Source organism: Eschscholzia californica, unplaced genomic scaffold (assembly GCF_041429995.1).
Source record: "Eschscholzia californica isolate CP2 unplaced genomic scaffold, dmEscCali1.0.p SCAF_6, whole genome shotgun sequence".
Classification (NCBI taxonomy): Eukaryota; Viridiplantae; Streptophyta; class Magnoliopsida; order Ranunculales; family Papaveraceae; genus Eschscholzia; species Eschscholzia californica.
The window spans coordinates 13,734,065-13,755,030 of NW_028238483.1; the positions used below are offsets into that span (position 1 = coordinate 13,734,065).

The following is a 20,966-nucleotide window of genomic DNA, read 5'->3' on the forward strand; positions in this document are numbered from 1 at the left end:
AAAAACTCTGAAAGTCCAATGGAGATCGAGTTTTGATGCTCTAAAGTTGTAAACTTGCCCTTGCTTGTTTGTTGTCTTCCAACCTGGCTGCTTGCCGAGAGCGAGTGCCGTGTACCACATTTATATCTTTTGGCAATTGAATTGTTCAGCGTGTGCCTCGAACCCTTGACCTCTAGGTGGAAGATTATACCTCTTACCACTCCAACCAAGGGCTGTTGGCGCTTTATAATTGCAATTGGGTTAGGTTAAAAGTTGAAATGTGAGGAAGATAAATTGCAACCCAGAAATCTTTACTTATACATACAACAATTTCTAATTGTTTCCTCAGTGTCATCATTTATCAGGTATTGTACTGCATTTCTTCCAAAAATTCTAACATTGTTACACTTCAAAAGTAAAAGTTAGGCAAAACCTAAACAAACTATACTACCTAATACCCAGGTTCCTCCCTTCCCTGTGGTTAAGGGCTTCTCCTTCAGAGCTTGAAAAGAACCTGCAAAACAATTTCAAATCTTGCTATGGCCACACAGAAATGCTTACTCTCCTTCAACAACTTCAACCAGTCTCCCACGGACCCACTTTTTCTTGACAGTGTTGTTAGTATTCGTCGTTTTCTCCTTTTCACTCTGTGAAGCTTCTGCAATAGTTTTATCGTATTTGATGCCTTTATCTGGTTCTATTTTATTTGCTTGTTCATATTTTGAATCAAGATGATGACTAATACCATTGAGTTCTAATTGAACCGAGGAAAAATCCTCCGAGTTGCTAATCTCATCGGACTCTTCATTGTTCAACAAATTTTCCAGGTCGAAGTTACCAAACTCGAAATCTGAAATCATCTTATCACTACTCGACGAGAGAGTGTACGTACCATTTACTTCTTTTTTATCTGGTGTAGAAAGGCTTCCATTTTCGTCACCTGTTTCATCATCGCTGTCGTTTTCATCCCAATCCAACTCGAAAGAAGAAGTATTGCTATTGATTTTCTTGGGGGATAAAATCTGTCCAGACTCTGCAACTTGGATCGAGCGAGTTGCTTCAGCAATGAGTTTCCTGGTTTCCATAAGAGAGGCTAGTGCTAATGGGCTCTTTGTAGCAGCCACTTCAAGGGCCTTGGCAGCTTTCTCAGCTTCTGCAATCAGTAACCTACAACATATGCACCAAGTATGAAGTTATAGAAGACGAGTATGGGCTCTTGGACACCCTTCCTTGCAATATAGATTTTAAGGGGTATCGATAAAACATATGGACGTTAAGGATGACTGCCCTTGGGATCACATACAGATTATACCACGACTTGACAAGTCAATTAGAGGTTGCATTAAGAGAACTTAAACCAAATATTGATAGCTGGAGTATGTTTGGCAGATCATGGACGAGAATATTGAGATTAGGACCATATTTTAAAAGGCAGGGACGCTATTTAAGGAGATGGCTCAACTTAGCTCCAATAGAAGTGCTTTTCTTTGTTGATCCATTCCATTTCCATGTCTCAAGACTGAGCTAAAACCCCAATAGTGGAGACCACCGAAACGGAAATATGTGGAAAAATAATCTCTCATAAAAGTCGGTTTCGGAAGCACAATAAAATGTTATAGTACCACATCAATCAAATAATGGTTTAACTTTTTTTTAATTCCCTCTGTTGGTAAGCGGTTTTAAGAGGCAAAGTGGAGTTGTGACCTCCGGGTGCATATCAGTTTGAAAGAAAGAAAGAATGAATGAATGAAAGAGATCAAATCACTTACTTTGCCCGTTCCATGGCTTCTATTTTTTTGGTTTCCATAGCTGCTCTTTGAGCTCTGATATTCCTTATCATCTCCAACTTGGAGTCGGCTAAAGGATCCTTGTATGGAGCTGCACGGGTTTTCTTACTCCTGGATCTACCTCGGCTTTTAGTCTCACTCCGAGAACCATTACTAGCCTCACTAGCTTTCTTTCTTACAAGATTTCTTGTGCCATCTCCACTAGGTCTCCTTCTTGGCTTTCGTTCTACACCTTCTGGTGTGCCATGATACCTATATAGGGCGTGGCAAACCCGCTCACGGTAATCCTAGTGGGTATAAAAACAAGGTCAAAACCTTGGATTAAACTCAGAATCACAGCAAACACAGTTATGATAAGGATCAAATGAGCAGAAAAATATATCTTTTCCTAACCGGATCAGCCCATTTGGCAGAAATGGCTGCTGAGATCTTCCTCCTTTGCTCAAGGGATTTAGGTGCTCTCTTGCTACCTTTCGGCCTCGGCATCAATTTCCTCTGTTCAATGCTATCAAACCACTCCTGCTTCAGCTTTTCGTCCAACATCTCATATGAGTCCCACTGAAGCTCTTCTTCACCAGCATACCCTTTCCTAGAAGCTTCCGCAATTAAGTTCTGCCACTCGAAACAACAGGTTTCCTGCACCATCAACTTTTCACGGCGCCTTTGCCACCCTATTCGCACTCCAACCCCAATTTTTGTCCTTGTCTCTTCACTGTATAAATCATTGAATACATAAAGAACATATAATTTAATTTGAAATTCAAGCTACCAAGCCAGGTAGTTGGCTATTATGAAAATGTGGAACCGCTAATTAACATAAGGCATGTACAGCTATACAAGTTCTTTCCCTAAAAGCCCGGGTCCTACTCTACGTGACTTGTATTTCTGGGGTAGAATGTTTTGATAGCACAAAATAGAAAAACAATATTACCTTGAGAGTGAATTAAAACACCAAACAGAATATCAAGTGGTAAGATAGCAAAAGACTGATAGAATTTACTACGGAAAAGGTATGGTAAAACTGTTGAAGAGGTAATACAAAAATCTAACACCAAGCTTAAATTGTACTTGGACAACATAAAATGGCAGAAAACTAACCTCTGTGCATGACCCAAGTTCACTAACTTCATCTTGACCTGCATACCAACAAATCAGAATAGAACTTAAAATTTCAACTTGATTCCAGTAAGGCAATTTTCTGACAGGTATTTACTGAAGTCCATAGGCTAATGAGCGAGCTGGATAATTCAATCAATGAGAAATGGTTGAATTAGACACAGGAACATGATGTAGCAGGATCGGTAAGATGATAGTCCTATACAGATCCAGTTTTGGGCCTTTTACCCAAGTAAAAAAAACGTGAAATAATTCTTACATGCCATCACCTTAGGATCTTGCATAGCTTGTCTGGTTCTCTCTCGTATCCGCCGTAGGGTCTCTGCTCATCAATGAGACTTGTTAACGACTTGAAAAAATGGAGCTGCAGAAATAAAAATAAAACAAACGGAATCCTTGCTAGCTTTAAAAAAAGCTGATCAAACAACATTTGCTGTGCTCACCTTCACTATGTTTCCTCCCTTTGTTCCATGGAACATTCCCCTTATTTGCTTTGGAAATTCTCAAACGTCTTAATCTCTCTCTTTCATCCACTTCAGAAGAATCTTCACTTGTATATTGAGACACTTGAGGATTTGAATCAGGACCGAGCGACAATTTTGTTTGTCCCCCACTCTGAACCAAACATTTTGGTTCGACCATAGCTACAGCTTTAATCAGTAGAGAACCACATCTATTTCCATCTTCAAAATTTACTTTTCTTGGTATCTGGATGGATACTTCCCATGAAGAATCCAACTTTTTCTCTTTTCGGAACGTAAATTTAACTGATGTAGTGGTGGTACCATGAAGAAAGGACTGAAACCTTGATGTGCCAAAATGATTTCGGAAAGAAAGTCTAGATGTAGCAATATCTGGCAAAACATAATATGGTACTATATAAATCCTTAAGAATCAAAAGGAACCATATGTTCAAAAAACAAGCGAAATAAACAGGTGTGCCGGGAAAACCTCCATACTTAGTGAATAAGCAAGTTCGAGTCGTACAAAGAAAACGTGAGTCCCTAAAACAATGTGTTCTTTTGATTTATAAACCTCTGTCATAATTCGCTTCCGACTAAGAGTTGCTAAATCAATAGACATATTCCACTTGGGTGAACCAATTTCTTTTCCTCTTTTTTTCTTATTTTTTTTTTCTACATCCAATTACAATCAAGTTCATAAATAACTAGTTAGACCCTTAGGGTTCAAACCAAGGGAAACTTTATGAACCATTCTACAATTAAACAAAGAGAAACCCACCACTATAAAAAGATCAGAAGCCTTTGTTTTGAATAATATATACTAAACCCTTAGGGTTCAAACCAAATATGTATTGAATAACCCAAAGGGCATTAACTTCAAAGTTTTCTTTTCCACTAAGTAGGTTCCTATCTAAAACCTAACAATAATTTGGTTTTAAACCTAAATTTGACTCTTCTCACTCCGGGTTAATAGTGAACATTAAAAATTTCTTGTGCATTTTAAGTATTTGGAATTCTTCAGTGATTAGTTGGTTAACAACTCTTAAGTTAATCAATTAACAAATGCAAGGAGTGTGTAGAGAGAGAGAGAGAGAGAGAGAGAGAGAGAGAGAGAGAGAGAGATTACCTAATAAAGGCATGAGAGATCATTCAGTCTGTCCAATGATTGAGTTAGAGAGAGAAACAAGTTACTATAGTTTGCCCTTTGCTTTGTTGTTCAAATGATGATGATGAAGAAAGATATGGGGAGGGGTGAACTTCCAGTGAGAGAGAGAGTAGGTTTTGAAAGAGGAAGAAGGAGGAGATTGAGTAAGAACCACACACTGTTATCACAAGGCAAGGTAAGAGAGATAACATAGAGCCAGCCAGCCCCATATGACAACAAAAAAGTCCATCCACGTTTTCAGGATATTTTTCTTTAGGGAAGAATTTTCTAGGTTATAAACACACTCTAGTCTTGTGCAGGTAAATACATATTTAGTCCACCTCATTGATTTTTTTTTTTTATGAGAAAATAAACATAAATCTAGAAACATACAAGTTTAACTAAGATACATTAGTAATAGAGCTGATCTGGAGATATCTCACCGTTTCTCTTCACTCTCCCCGTTTCTCTTCACTCTCGCTATGGAAGGTATAAGTCGTAAATTGATAAATAGCAATGACAACAAGTTCCAGGGTTTTCCCACTAATAGAGCTGATCTGGAGATATCTCACCTTCTTTTCGCAGATGACTGTATCATCTTTGGTAGAAACACGATCGACAACATTCACATCCTCAAGAAGATTCTCCAAGAATTCTGTGAGGCCTCGGGACAAATGATCAACTATGCTAAGTCGAATATCTTCTACTCCAAAAACTCGCATCCTAAGTTCAAGAGGCTGATTATGCGAACTCTTAAAGTCAAATATGCTTCCAACTCGGAGAAATACCTGGGAGCTCAGCTATTCATAGGAGCTCAGAAAACCAAGGTTTTCAATTATATACTCGACCACATCAAAAACAAGCTCAACAAATGGAACCACTCGTTTTTATCCCACGCTGGTCACACGGTGGTCATCTCGGCCATTGCTGCGGCCGTACCCCGATATCAGATGCAGTGCTTTGCAATACCGAATGGAATTTGCAAACACATCAAGTCCATTCAAAGGAATTTCTGGTGGGGTAAGTCGAAAGGAATTTGTACCAAAGACTGGTCTTTTATCTGCAAGCCAAAGAATCTCGGAGGTCTAGGTATTCATCTTCCGGACCTAGACAACACAGCCCTTCTATCCAAGCTGGCCTGAAAGCTTAAAACTGAACCTAATACCACATCATTCATGGAATTGGAAAATCATTAGGAAGCACTACAACATGATTGATAACTTAACTATATGGGAAGTGCAATCAGGTAAGGACATAAAGATATGGGAAGATAACTGGATCCCAGATACTACCGGTCCTATCAATAACTACAATCACTTTGGCCTTAACAAAGTTTCCTAACTCATCACGAATAACGCTTGGAATGACAAGGTCCTCAATGCTAGCTTTGATATTGTGACGCAAAACCTCATCAAAGCCATCCCGGTGAACAGTGAAGGCAAAGATCAGATCAAATGGAAGCTTACAGAGTCTGGTAAATTCACTGTTAAATCTATGTACCAGCACCTTAGCACCAACAACATTAATCTAGATCCCACAGAGCAGAATTGGAAGTTCATCTGGTCTATTCCCATGGTTCCGCGTATCAAGATCTTCATCTGGAAAATCTGCACTAAATCTCTACCGGTCAGAGAAAGAATCGGAAAATACATTGACAACAATATGAAATGTCCTAACTGTACTAACATAGAAACCATCGAACATGCTCTTTTACACTGTGCTCTAGCGAAAAACATATGGTTCCATTTTAATATTATATCGGAGAACATTAATTCTATTACAGACTGGATCTTTTCCTGGGAAAAGGACGCAAATCTCTGTTATACCAGCGAAGATATCCACTTCGCGATCATTCTATGGATCCTATGGAAAGTTAAATGCGACCATTGCTTTCAACATGAGGTTAATGACCTGAACAAAATTATCAAAATGATCGAATCGTTTCCTAGAAACAACAAAATCTCGGAAGAAATGAATAAAAAACTATAGAAAAATGGCAACCTCCACCCGCTCAATTCATAAAAATTAATGTTGATGCATCTTTTATTAATATAACATCCAATGTGGGAATCAGCATAATAGCTCACAACACTGAATCTAAATTTATCGAAGCTCAAGTTAAAACTTCGAGGGCGAGAAACAGTGAAGAAAGCGAAGCAATGGCAATATTATACGGTCTTGAATGGGCGAAAGAACAAGATCTAAAGTCTATCATCATTGAAAGCGACAACATCAATATTATTAATCATCTCGAAAAAAAGAAGAACTTAGTCCACTAGCAATCTCTGATTCATATCAAGAAAGCGCGGGAAATCAAAAGAAATTTCGAGAAAGTCATATTCAAGCACACCAAACGAGCGCTCAACTCCCATGCAGACAAGCTAGCCAAATGGGCCAGAAAGACGAATAGATTTAAGAAGTGGATCAATATTCCTTGTATTTTAATAGATTAATATTGTAATAACGTTATGATCTCTTAATGAATAGTTTATTTCAACAAAAAAAGACGGAGCCGCATTCCATATTTTCCTCTGACAATTGGTTCTTCCGCATTTTGCCAGCTTGTCAGCTTTAACATTACATTCTCTGGGAGTGTCGGTGAAGATCATTGCTGTAAAATGTTCACGGAGATCCAATGCCGACGAGATGATACGTTTCGATTGCCAATGCAATCCATCACTCTGGTTCTTTGCACAATTTATCAGATTAAGATTATCATTTTCGATATGGATGAATTTGATTTGAAGTTGTATTGCCCACGTGATACTAAATTGGAAGGCTAAGCTTTCACATTCTTCTGCGTTTTGTCCACGAACCGTGTCTGCTGCTGCTATAACAAAGTTTGCATGCTCATCATGTATTATACAACCTATTCATGCCGGTTCCGTAAGTTTCAGGAAAGAAGCATCTATGTTTATCTTGAGAAATGGTGTCGATGGAGGTCTCCATTGGTGTTGCTTTGGTTTTTTCCTGCATTTTTTTGTTAGCATAGATTCAATTTTTAATGGAGTGGTAGAAGTTTGTTTAATCCTTTCAATGATCTGAATAAGAGTTTGCTTAATGGTTTGAAAGCAATTTTCGCATCTAGCTTTCCAAATAAACCACAAAATTTTAGCATATAGACTCGTTTGATCCTCATCTAACAGTTTCCATTGTTAAATCCACTGAGCAATAGTGCTCAAGTTGTCTGAACGTATATGGAAGTGAAACCAAATGGCCTCTGCGTAGTCACAGTGCAACATCACATGGTCTAAAGATTCCTCCGCATTGCAATTAAGACAGTTATAAATATTACCAATAAATTTACCTATTTTCTCTCTAACTAGTAAGCTATTAGTGCAACATTTTCATAGGAATAGTTTAATTCGAGGAATTGTGTTCAAATTCCAAAATGAAGAACCAGTCTGTAGCTTCATGTCGTGGTTGATTACTACCATTTCTTAAGTAGTTATACATCGACTTTATGAAAAATTTACCTGATTTGGTTAAAGACCATATTGCTGCGTCATCTTTGTCTGCTTGTAATTGTATACTTAAAATTGCATTACATGTATCATTGTCAAAGCAGCTATTAATCATGTTAGTATTCCAGGTTTTATTCTCTATTAGTTGGGCTACCCAAGTGATATTGGTTTCGCTCTGGTTAACAGTGGGCAGTGGGTGATCAGGGATCCAAATAGTCGTTCCATATGTTAATCTGCTCGCCTTTGTTAACATCCCAGAAGATTAAATTATTAACCTGGTTAAACTGTTTGAATATTTTTTTTTTGATGAAATCATTGAACTTACTATTTGGTAGGATAATGTGGTATGTGGCTTTGGAAAGGGTTGTATTGGCTCGTTTTCTGTTGCAAATAATTTGTAATTGAGTTTACCTTAATGTGTCTAGGTTTGCTCCACTCTCACGGAAAAATAGTCAATATTTGTCGACTGACCACTTTTTGTTCTAACTAGAAAGTGTCTCGGTTTGGTTCATTGAAGAACAAAGATTTAATTTAGAAAGGGATGACTAAATTTAGGGTCTACTTACAACATAGTTGGTGAAGACTTATTTTAAGGATTTTTTTTTTGGTGAATACACTTTAGAATCATGCATCTCAAATGTTTCTTAATTTTCATCCATATTTTCTTCGTCATTTCATCTAATCTTGTTCATATTCAAATTCTTCTTCTTCTTTAGTGTAACTAAGGTCAATTTCGAAAATAAATAAATTACAAAGACAAAAAGTGGTATTTAAGGGGCGGTTTCAAAATAGAAGCGCTTACAACATAAATGGGCTCAGCTTCTTCATTTAGGTCTCGTTTGGCAATGCTAAAATAAATTACTTTTTTTGCTTATTTAAGTAAAAAAGTAAAAAAGTTAGTTTGGTAACGTAAATATGACCGACTTAACTTAAGTTAAAATTTAACTTTTTTTCAAAATAACTTTTTTTTGCTTTTGACTTGGAAGCAAAGTAACTTTGGCGTTGGAGGGAAAAATGACGGGTTAGTGTAATTGAAGTCAATTTGGAAAAAAGATTTAAAGAGACAAAAGGGTGTCGTACCGCTGTGTGGTCTTGTTTTCAAGATGTTTCTAGCAAAATATAGTATTCCAGGGGTGGTTTTAAAATAGAGGCGCTTATAGCATAAATGAGCTCTCGTAGAAATTCTAAAACTACATCATAGTAGGAGATAGTGCAACTTTTAAGCAACAGTTTAGGTGTAGCGCTAACATATAGGTCTAACCAGGGACAGAACCAGAATTTTTGTTAGGAGGGGGCCAAACCATTTTAGTTATAAACTAATTTAAGAAATTGATAATAGCAATTCGATTCAAAATTACCACTTAAAATATCAATTAAGTCTTAAAGATTAAACACAAATAAGAAAAATAACATGTGACTACTATGTGTGATATTTTTTTTGTCTTTAATGTATCAAACTGAAATTCATCGCTCCTTCAAATCTATCAAATCATCTATGACAGATTTTTTTGCTAAACTTCTTAGTAATTTCATTTTCACAAAACCAAAGTTAAGATGATTTGAATTGGTTTCTCTTTATGACTGTAATCTACAGGAATTTAAGATCATTCAAATTTAAATCACTACTGAGTAAGAATTATTGGCGGTGGACGTTGGTAACTTAGAGTAGGTCATTATGAGGTAGGAACTTAAGTTCGGGAAAGATCGTTCAAACTAAGTTTGTTGGGCAAGGTTTAGGCGGTAATGGTTGGTAACTTAGATCAAGTATTTGTGGGGTAGAATGTTTCAAAAAAATATATTTGTGAGTAGAAATTTAAATGGGCTTCAAGTAGGGTTGGCTTTGACTTGGAGTTGGGTTAGGGGGTGGGGGCAATAAAGTAGTGGGTAAAGACTAAGAACCGGGGGCCGATGACCCCTCCTGATCCTTAGCTAGATACGTCCCTGGGCCCAACTTAGGTGTTAGATATAACTTTCGAATTTATTTTTTATTAAGTTGTGAGAAAATATTAGTGGATTTGGGTTGTTTGTGTTAGTGTGCAACTGGTAACACTTAGAGACCCCGTCCACGTCCACGAAAATGAAATTTGATTAGGGTTAATTCCGTTTTGGCCCCCCGATTTGTGACCAACTGGCCGTTTTGGCCCCTATAAGTGTCCGGCAGTTCGTTTTGGCCCCAAGGGCTAAATTTTTGACGAAATTATCCTCGGGGGCCAAAACAGAATTATTTGTGAAAAAGGTTAAAAACAAAAAAAAACCCACATCACACCTTTCTTTATCATCCACCTCATCTTATCACTCCTCCAACACACCACCTCCTCTCCACCTCACCCTTCTTCTCCGGCGGAATGTTGCCGGCCGGTTCTCTTCTTCCTCCTTTCTCTCTCTCCTCTTTTCCCCTCATCTTCTCTCTCTCCCTCCTCTCTTTATCTCTCCCTATTCCGGCGAAGGTTTACCTTCGCCGGAAATTTCTGGATCAGGGGTTTCAAACCCCAGATCCAGATCCTCTTCGCCTGGGATCCCAGACGAAGAGGAGTCCCTTCGTCTGGGATTTCCCAGACGAAGAGAGGGTTTTCTTCGTCTGGGATTTCCCAGACGAAGAGAGGGTTATCTTCGTCTGGGAAATCCCAGACAAAGAAACTCTTCTTCGTCTGGGATTCCAGACGAAGAAACTCCTCTTCGTCTGGAATCCCAGACGAAGGGGATCTGGATCTGGGGAAACCCCTGATCCAGAATTTTCTGGCGAAGGTAATCCTTCGCCAGAATGCTATTTCTGGTCAATAACGAGTCGAGTATGAGTTTGACAATTTAACATTCAACCACTGCTACTCCACAATCCTTCGAGTGAGTTTGTTGCTTAAGAAATTCAAGAAACAATCAATAAATTCCTGATCTTCTGATAAGGCAGAATATCGTGATTTTTCTTCTCTCAGTGTCGAACTCCAGTGGTTCAATATATATACCTCTTTAGAGACCTCTAGATTTTAATTATAAATCCGTTTTAGGTTAGTTTGACAATAAAACCGGCATGAAGCCAACCAATTTTTATCAACGAATAAAGCACATCCACGTAACAATGGAGGTGCCCTAGATATGGGCACCACCCAAGTGACAACACCGAAGGGGGGTCGTCCAATCAGTCCCATTGAAAACCCTGCTAAGAGCTTCTTCTCTCTGAACCATGGGTTCTCGATGGAAAAAACTCTAAGATTACAATGGAGATTTAAGAACAATCTCTAGAATCCATTGAAGGAGACTCGATCGTAGAATTAATGAGAGCTTTAATGGGGAAGAAAGATGAATGAGAAGTAACATTTACTAGAAAAGATACAAAATCTAATTATGATTGGTGGAAGTGTTGAGAGAAATATTAATCTAAATGGATTGAAAACCAATAAAGACTTGAAAACCAAAATAGGACTTTTAGTCCATTTGTATTCAAAGTAACCTTCCTTATCTAATGTAACCGATTAACCATAAAAATCGGTTATAACCTTCCTTAATCTAAATGGAAAACCAAAATATTAATCTCTCTAATCCAAAATATTAACCCCTAACAGGACTTTTAGTCTCTCTAATCCAATAAAGAGATTGAAAACCAAAATATTAATCTAAATGGATATCTAGTCCATTTGTATTCATCTTGAGAGAAATCACAAATCTCTATAATACTTAATCTTTCTTAATATCGAATATAACCTTCCTTATCTAATGTAACCGATTAACCATAAAAATCGTAGCATATCTCTTTTCCTTTTTTATCTCCCTCATTCTCTCTCAAATCGCATTTCTATTCAAAGTAATCTTAGCTTCATTATATTCTGTAACGGAAATTTTTTTATTTCCTCTCTCTTAAACTCCAAGCTAGTTGTTAAACCTCCATTAATCTCAGAACTTTTCTTTCATCTTCATTAGATTGCTCGAAAATCGTTCATCTTTTATAAGGTTTAAAATTTACAGTTTTGTATTAACACCATTGTTAAGATTTAATGATGATTCTTTTTTTCCATTATCAGATTACGATGCTCTATTATTGAACATATTACATTTGTGATCCAACTACATAAGATCTGTTTCCATCTTAACTAGCTTCGAATGGAAGATTTATATTTTCTCTCTCTAAAACTTTCATAACTCTTTAAATCTTTGATGTTTATTTCTTATTTAAATGATTTGTTCAATTTTAGTATGTTATTTTTCCTTCCAATGTTCATTGTATATTTCTTCAGATCTACGTTAAATCCTTTTTTTTTTTTTTTTTTTTTTTTTGTAGATCGGAATCATCTGTCCGTACAATTCTTGATCTTTGTGATTATCCACACTTATTCTTATAACAGAATATAAAGTACAGGTACTTTACGATAACTTTCCATACTTTCTGATACAATTTGCTAATAATATCTTGATGTTTATCCTTTCTGATTCTTGTAACAAAATAAAATTACTGTTACTTTACGATAAATTTCCATACTTTCTGATACAATTTGCATACATTTCACGTAAGATGATAGTATTACTGAACAAAGGTGCGTAAAGTATGAAAAATTTATCCAACATTAAACGTCCTTTTTTTACCAGAACAGTGGCCATGACAAGCATATACAACTTCTCTTAACCTAATAAACAATTGTACTTTTCCATACATTATACATAATTTATTGATCTGTACCTGTTATTTATGATCCATCTCATTTGTTTTTATTAAATGTTTCATTATTAATGTATGTAAATTTGATATCACAGATACATTTTGTGTTTGGCATCTAAGGAACAATCTGAATTTAAGATTGGCTAATGGAGCTCGAAAATCGAAGTTTTTTATCATAAAATATGAAATCTTATCGAAAAACATTATTATTTGTCTCGTAAAGTATACGTAATTTATTATGGATAATCAAGTATTAACGATATATTATGTGTGTTTTTTCCGGCATGATCATAGTTTATGTTACTTCATTCATAATTTATACAAATGTTTTAAGTTTTTTTAATGATAAAATAACCATATAGTGTTGTTGTTTAAACAGGTACACAGCTATATCTTCTCAACTATCAGAGTCCTTTAACAACCAGATTCGACATGCTCGTGGCTTCCCAATAACATCTTCTATTTATAATTTTTAGAACTCCCACCAACCTGTACAATAAATTATAGATCAGAACCGTACATGCAACCATATATTATGTAAAGTATACATACTTTATGATACGTTATTGATTTACTTTAAAGAAAAAGCAGAGTATGATATATGTAAATTAATGGCTACTTAGAAGAAATGCAAATGTATATTGAATTTTGAACACTGATATGTAAATGATACATACTTTAGAGAGTATTTGCATACACTAACAATAAATTACTACAAATTTCAAACACATTACCTCAGATATTGATGTTTCCTTGGTGTTAGTCTTCTACTTTCCAACATCTTCTTCAACAACAGATTTTCTTTTAATGGACAAAAAACATCAAATTATTCTTATTAAATGATTAGTATTTGTCAAAAATAACTCATACTTTATCATAAAATCAACATGCAACAACAGATTTATAAAGCTTTCACCTCAATATAACGACGATTCGTTTTTCAACAGATTTGAAAACGAAATGGTGTTAATGAACAATCTTATCTTTTCACCTGATAAAAATGAAAAGGAAAAGTTGAGAAGAAGAAAGGATGCTACCTTTTCAGTAGTTACGATTTTTTTAGGGTTCGTATTCAATTGATTCGGGTTAATTTTTTTATTTCCAAAACGATTTTGAAGAGAGAGAGAAAATCCAATTTCAATTTGATACCGTTGCCAACTTTAAACCCTCAAATCACGCCCTTTCCACTTTAGAACCTTTCCGGATTCAGCCGGAAAATCAAATAAACCTGCGATATTGTGAGGTGGGACATGGACAGTATTATTTGATAAAGTATATGTTATTTATGTCCATAATGTAAAAGGACTAAATATCCATATTTTGGGAAGATTGGATCATATACCTTTTTTGAACATTATTTTGGTCTATATACCCATGGACTCTAAAGTTAATCTCTGGAAAACATACAGCCTAACACACAATAAGAGACATATTGATAACTATTTGGAAATTGATTGGTGATATCACTGTTAAAGAATTATATGCAGCAACATATCCAGAATTTAGTTTGAGGGGGGTCTAAATAATTACTACTTCCTTCCAAAAATCACAATCACATAAATTTAAGCAAATAATAAATATTTTATTGATAAAGTTAATAGCCAAAGTAATTAATACCAAGAGATTCAAAAAATTAATGTTTAATTTGGACAGATTTCATACTTTCATAAATTAGAAAATGGGTTCAAGATTAATGAGTCAGATAAATGTGTGTACACTAAATGTGTAAATGGGTGTTATGTGATTACAGGGGCGGAACTAGGATTTCATGCCAGATAGGGCAAGCCTAAAATCTCTATAAAGTAAACTCCTATTTGTAATGTGTGTTGGCCTTACAAAATCTAACACAAACACGAGACAATATTCTAAGGAAATCCTTTCGTATCATGATTTTGTACATTTATCTTAATAAGTTAATAATCCAACTTAACAATAGAAGTGATCTTTTAACTTAGATTTACAAATTAACTTTTTTTTTTTTTTTTTTATGAGATAGATTTACAAATTAACTTAACATTAGATAACTCAATTGAGTACCAAACATCGACATCCATAGATTCTTTATCAACTATTATACATCTTAAAGAAAAAAAATTTGTATATTATTAATCATTAGTCTAAAATCTTTATCTTATAATTACTCAATTATACTTTTTATGTTGAAATAATTACTCAATTATACTTGAAGTAAACAAAATTACATACCCAAAAGTATACACAAGCAAAAATAGGATTTTCTCTAGCAATTATACTTGAAACCAAAATGAAATAAAAAAGAGAAAATGGGTGGCAGAGGGATTTGAACCCCTGTCTTAGCCTTGGAATGGTGCAGACTCCACCACTGGAGCTACAGGAACTGTAATTGATATTAGTAGCTTGAACTACATATGTGGAGATCAGGCCGGGCAACTGCCCAGCCTGGTCTCCACATAGTTCCGCCTCTGTGTGATTATATGTCTATATGTAGATGACATGTTAATTCTAGGCACTTCCTTAGACATAATAAACCAAACTAAGGAACTCCTAATTAAAAACTTTGAAATGAAGACCTAGGACAAGCAAATGTCATCCTAGGGATAGAAGTAATCAGAAACCATGAAAGGATTACCTTGAGCCAAACACACCATATTGAGTCTTACCTAAGGAAATTTAATCAATTTGACTCCTCAACTGCGAGAGTACCCTTTGACCATTCTATAGTCTTAAAGAAAAACAAGGGTGAGACAGTATCACAACTTGAGTACTCTAGGGTGATAAGGAGTCTTATGTACATAATGAACTGCACGAGGCCAGATATTGCTTACGCGGTAAGCAGACTGAGCAGGTACACATGTAACCCTGGGCACACCCATTGGGATGCACTAATTAAGGTACTAAGATACCTTAAATACACCCTATCACACAGTTTACATTACTCACGGTATCCTGCAGTTCTAGAAGGATACACAGATGCAAACTGGATTTCAGACTCAGAAGAATCCAAATTCACGAACGGATATGTTTTTACACTAGCAGGGGCTGCAGTTGCGTGGAAGTCATCCAAGCAAACTTGCAACGCTAGATCAACTATGGAATCAGAATTCATCGCACTTGATAAAGTCGTTGAAGAAGCAGAATGGATACGAAGTTTTTTGGATGATATTCCAATTTGGCCTAAACCAATGCCTTCAATTCTAATTCACTGTGATTCCACGACTGCAATATTTAAAGCTAAAAACAACATCTACAACGGAAAGTCTAGACATATTTGCCGAAGGCATAACTCGATTAAGCAATTGTTGACTAATGGAGTAATTTCTATAGATTTTGTGAGATCTAAGGAAAACTTGGCAGATCCTTTGACGAAAGGATTTTCGAGAGATGTTGTAAATGTAACGTTAAGGGCGATGAGGCTAAAGCCCATATCAGAGTAAATCATCTATGACGGACACCCAACCCTGAAATTGCTGATCCCATGACTTTGGTTCAATGAGACAACTAAGTTGTAGATGATAGTTTGTAAACACTCAAAGTTGTAGATGGGTATACCAAGTGGGGTGGAACAGGACACCCTTGATGGACTCACCTATATGAGTGTGGAAGTGGGGTCGTTTCTGATGAGAATTGGGCTATTCTCTAGAGCACTCATGAATACTAAGATATGCTCATGGTTGATAACAAACACAACCGAATGATCTTGACAAAAATCAGAGGACTTGTGTGTGAGGTTTGTTGATCGAGTCTACAAAATAGAAGTTCAGTTCAAGAACATCATATTCCCTAAACGGCTAGCAGTCCCAACGAACCATCACAAAGCAAAGGTTCAAGTCATAACGACACCTTCTCTAATACACAATGCCTTATACTCTTCTCTTCTATTCAGCTATTCTAATTTTATTCATGTGGGGGATTGTTAGTTGTGTTTGAATAAAATATGATATTTAGTTTTATTTTGAAATAAAATGAGCTAAAGTGAGCTTACGTTTTGGAGGGAACTTTTTATCCACAAACAAACAAAATACCATTTGTACTTGCAACACTTATAGAATAAAGTAGAGAGCACTTCAATCCTCCTTACTAATATTAGAATGCAAACTTTTAAACTAAATGTTTTGTCCCACATCTTTCTAAGAGAAAACAAACTTGTGTTTATAAGGAGAAAGTTGGGTGTAAGGAGTGTGGCCCCTTGGGGTTACAATAATGCTCTTCGGAGGAGAGACCCATCACTTGTTAGAGGAACCCCTACCTATGAGTGGGAATCGGTCCGGTCAATCTTGCCCGCGGGACAAATTCATCGGGCTTGGGCGGTCCGGGCCGCACAACATAGTGTCCGATTGGATTTCCAGTCCGGTCCGGGCCGGTCAAAATCCAAAATTGACTTGCCCAAAGCCCGTCCGAGACCGGTCTTTTTCTTCGGGTACCCGGGTACCGGTCCGGGTCCAACCGCCAAATTATGTCAAATTTTAGGTTCAAATTAGGGCAAATATTAGGTTCAAATTAGGGCAAATCTAAAAATACAGATTTAGGGTTTAGGGGTTCGATTTAGGCATCTGGTATAACTGAAACTCTAATTGAAGAATAACAACATTTCATCTTTAAAAAAAATAAGATGAGAAGAAAAACAAGATGAAATAGATCCTCATCATCTCCTAAGAGTCTCAGAAGAAACAGACGAAATAAAACACAATAAGAACCAAATCTTAAGAAGAAACAACATGAATCTTAAGAAGAAACAACAGATCTAAAAAAACAGATCTTCATCGTCTAAATTAGTTGGTCTTCTTTGTCATCTATTCGTTATTTTTCTTCTCTGTTCTTCAACTTCGTTCGTCTTCATTCTTCTTCGTTCTTCAAGATTGTTCGTGTTCAAGTTCGTTTTTCTTCTTCTTGAACTTCGAGACAGTCAAGGAGACGAGATAGAGAAATGAGACAAAGAGAGGTGTCGAGGAGACGAGAGAGAGAGATAGATGAGATAGAGAGAGGCGTCGAGGAGACGAGAGATAGATGACACAGGGAGAGGAGTCTAGGAGACGAGAGAGAGATGAGATGAGTTCAAGAGATGAGAGAGAGAGAGAGAGGCATTTAGGTTTATGAGGTTTCTTCAATGAAAAATCTATTTATACCCAGGGGTAAAACCCTTAATCCAACGGTTGGTAATGTGACTAAGTGTTTTAATCTAACAGTTGCTAAGAAAATCGGTCCGGGCGTCCGGGCTTGGTAATATGACATCCGGTCAGAACTTCTAGAACGAGACCGACCCGACAACTCTACTCGGGCGGTCCGGGCTTGACCCGACCAGATTTCGGGCGGTCTGGGACGTCTCCAGACTCGGGCGGACACCAGGCGGTTCACGGTCAACGGTCTTTTTTCCAGCCCTACCCCTACCTTAGGCACACCAATATTTCTAACTTGCACACACCCGCAGGGTCGGGTCACTGACCCGGCCCGGACTCGAACTCGGACTCGAACTCAAACTCGGACTCGGACTCGAACTCGGTCTCGGTAGTGGAAACAGTCTAGTATGAAATTTTCTCTGACTTCCTCTTCCACTACTGGCTAGTGGAAATAGTCCAAGTACGTGTGTACTGGCTAGTTATTATCCACTGTTGGATCAAAACGACCAGAAGTCGTCAGATCAGGTTTCCTCACTCTATAAAGAAGGAAAACTCCCAGAGGAAAAATACACAGAAAAGAAATCGTCTTCTATCTCTCCCTTAGCTTTTACTCTTCTCTCTGTTATAGTTCTGTCAAGATCAGGAGATCAGAATTGAAGTTTGCTTCTTCAATGTCTGATAAGGAATAGTTGAATCCTAGGGGACTACGTTAATAAATTGCAAAAGCAATACCAGAATCGACGGTAGCAGGGGTGTTTAAAGTCTTCAGGAAAGCGATTCTAACTCGTGCCTCTGTTACACCCTTACTGTCTACTATCTACTTGCAGGTTCATTATCTCCGATTGGTTCACTTACTGTTTTAGAAAAGCTCTGCAAAAAGATAAGTTGTCTTCTTTAACTTGCCATTTTATTGCTCAATTAATTTCTGATTTTATTAGTTGGTTTTTAATACTATTTTAATAACAATCTGAAGACTTTAAATATTCTTTTCAAAACAAAAAACCGACCAAAACATCACTATTTTATTGAAAATGGATTTTAAGATGAGCAATGAAAAACCAAAAAGATTCGATGCCCAAAATTTCAAAAGATGGCAACAAAAGATGTTATTTTTTCTCACAACCTTGAATATGAATTTTGTTTTAACCGAACCAGCTACTACAGTTGTGGGAGAAAATGAACCTGGTAGATCTGGAGCAGTAGATGCCTGGAATAAGGCTGACTATCTATGCATAAACTATATTCTTAACTGCTTAGATAACACCTTATATGATATCTACTGCCAGACTAAGACTGCCAAAGAATTATGGGACTCCCTACAGGAGAAATATATTTCTGAAGATGCAGGTATTATAAAATTCGTAGTAAGACGATTTCTGGATTACAAGAAGAAAGATGAAAAATCGGTAGTAATCCAACTTCAGGAACTCAGGCTCTTTCTAAATGAAATCAGAACTGAAGAAATGGTTATAGATGAAGCTTTTTAGGTTGCTGCAGTCATTGAAAAGCTACCTCCCAGCTGGAATAAGTATAAGAAGAAACTCAAACACAAAAGGAAGGACATTGACATGCAATACCTGATTCTTCAAATCAGGGTTGAAGAAGAACATCTGAAATAGGAGAAAAATGAAGTTGCTGCTTCAATTGTATCTAAAGCTCACATGGTGGAAGAGGTAAAGAAGAAAAAATTTACCAACTCCAAACCTTCTAACCAGCGGAAGTAAGGTAATTATAAATTCAAAAGGGCTGGTTCTAAGCCTAACAAACCATGATATGTATGTGGTAAGTCTGGTCACCTAGCTAAGGACTGCAGACGCAGAAAAGCAAACCCTAACCCTAACCCCCCAACCAAACACCCCAGAGCCAATCTTGCTCATGTAGTCGAAACAGAGAATTTTTGTGCTATGCTAACTGAAACCAACTTAGTGACTAACACTAAAGATTGGTGGTTCGATACAGGAGCCACTAAACACATCTGTTCAGAGAAGTCACAATTTTCCTCATATAACCAAGTAAAAACAGGAGAACAACTGTATATGGGTAACAACTCTTCATCCACATAGGAAAAGGAAAGGTTGTTCTGAATATGACTTCTGGTAAGACCATGACTCTGAATGATGTACTTCACGTTCTTGAAATAAGGATGAATTTAATCTTTGTTTCGGTTTTAAACAAGAAAGGGTTCAAGATAGTAATTGAAAGTTACGAAGTAATTCTGTCCAAAGGGGGGGTTCTATGTGGGGAAAGGGTATTGTACTAAGAGCCTATTTAAGTTAAATGTTGTTTATGATTCTGAATTGAATAAAGTATTTTCTTCTGCATACACGGTTATGCATAATACTTCTAGCAATTTAAATGTTTGGCATAGTAGGTTAAGACACCTTAGTTCTTCCACTCTAGAATGTCTTATGAAACAAGGTTACATTCCAACCACTAAACAAGAAAAAGAAGACAAATGTGAAATTTGTGTAGAGACAAAACTTAAAAAGAAACCATTTAAAACTGTAGAAAGAACAACTAATGAACCGTTAGAATTAGTTCACTCTATTCTAGGAGACCTAAAAGCAACTCCTTGGAGAGGAGTCAAACGCTTCTACATAACTTTTATTGACGATCACTCTAGATTTTGTAACATCTACCTTCTAAATAGCAAAGATGAAGCCTTAGAAAGTATTAAAACCTAGAAGTAGAAAATCAACTAAATAAAAAGATAAAAATCCTTAGATTAGATAGAGGGGGAGAATACGTAGGAGATCTCTTCACTCAATTCTGTAGGAATCACGACATAATACATCTGTTAGAAGTGACTCGAATATGGATTGGTATCGAACCTGGTTTACGACCCGCCAAGCCGTTTATAAGGCAATGGTAATTGCATGCCGAGACCTTTGGTCTCGACGCCGAATTTTGGACCCGTTAGCGGAGATGATTACTGACACAGAGCTGGTATGCGAAGCAGGGCTGTGAGGCAGAGCTGGACTCCGAGACAGAGCTAGAACGCAGAATTTGACTTTAAGCCAAAAAAAGGGGGTAGGGCCTTTTCAATGTTCGCCCTGCCGCCCCAAAGGCCAGTGGCCCAGAGCCGAGTATCGAGCCGGCTGGGGAGCGACCCAAAGATCGCTAAATGAAGGACCAAACGAGGTTCGTTTTAGGCTTATGTCGGTGATTAGTGTTATCTATGTATAAAGTCAGTTGTAGAGAGAGTCGGTTGTAGAGAGTCGGTGAAGCGGTGGGGTTAGGGTTTAGTGGCTATATAAACTAAACCCTATGGAGA

The 20,966-nt window shown here is 36.9% G+C and overlaps 1 protein-coding gene and 1 pseudogene across 2 annotated transcripts; one reads left to right on the forward strand and one right to left on the reverse strand.

Moving 5' to 3' along the window:
* Positions 1 to 273: 273 nt before the first annotated feature.
* Positions 274 to 4,839, reverse strand: LOC147531852 (muscle M-line assembly protein). Of its 2 annotated transcripts, none has more exons than XM_086646776.1 (7): positions 4,473 to 4,839; positions 3,326 to 3,736; positions 3,152 to 3,204; positions 2,865 to 2,902; positions 2,160 to 2,478; positions 1,749 to 2,053; positions 274 to 1,146 (listed from the first exon to the last, which is right to left on the reverse strand). In XM_086646776.1, exons 1-7 carry the CDS (start codon positions 4,483 to 4,485, stop codon positions 537 to 539), a joined length of 1,749 nt encoding a protein of 582 aa, XP_086502902.1. In that variant the 5' UTR covers positions 4,486 to 4,839; the 3' UTR covers positions 274 to 536. The 2 variants fall into 2 exon arrangements, with proteins under 2 accessions (XP_086502902.1, XP_086502903.1); XM_086646777.1 differs by having other exon boundaries at positions 3,326 to 3,886; positions 3,951 to 4,688.
* A 10,534-nt stretch (positions 4,840 to 15,373) lies between these two features.
* LOC147531853 (secreted RxLR effector protein 161 pseudogene) lies at positions 15,374 to 16,012 on the forward strand (annotated as a pseudogene).
* Positions 16,013 to 20,966: the final 4,954 nt, after the last annotated feature.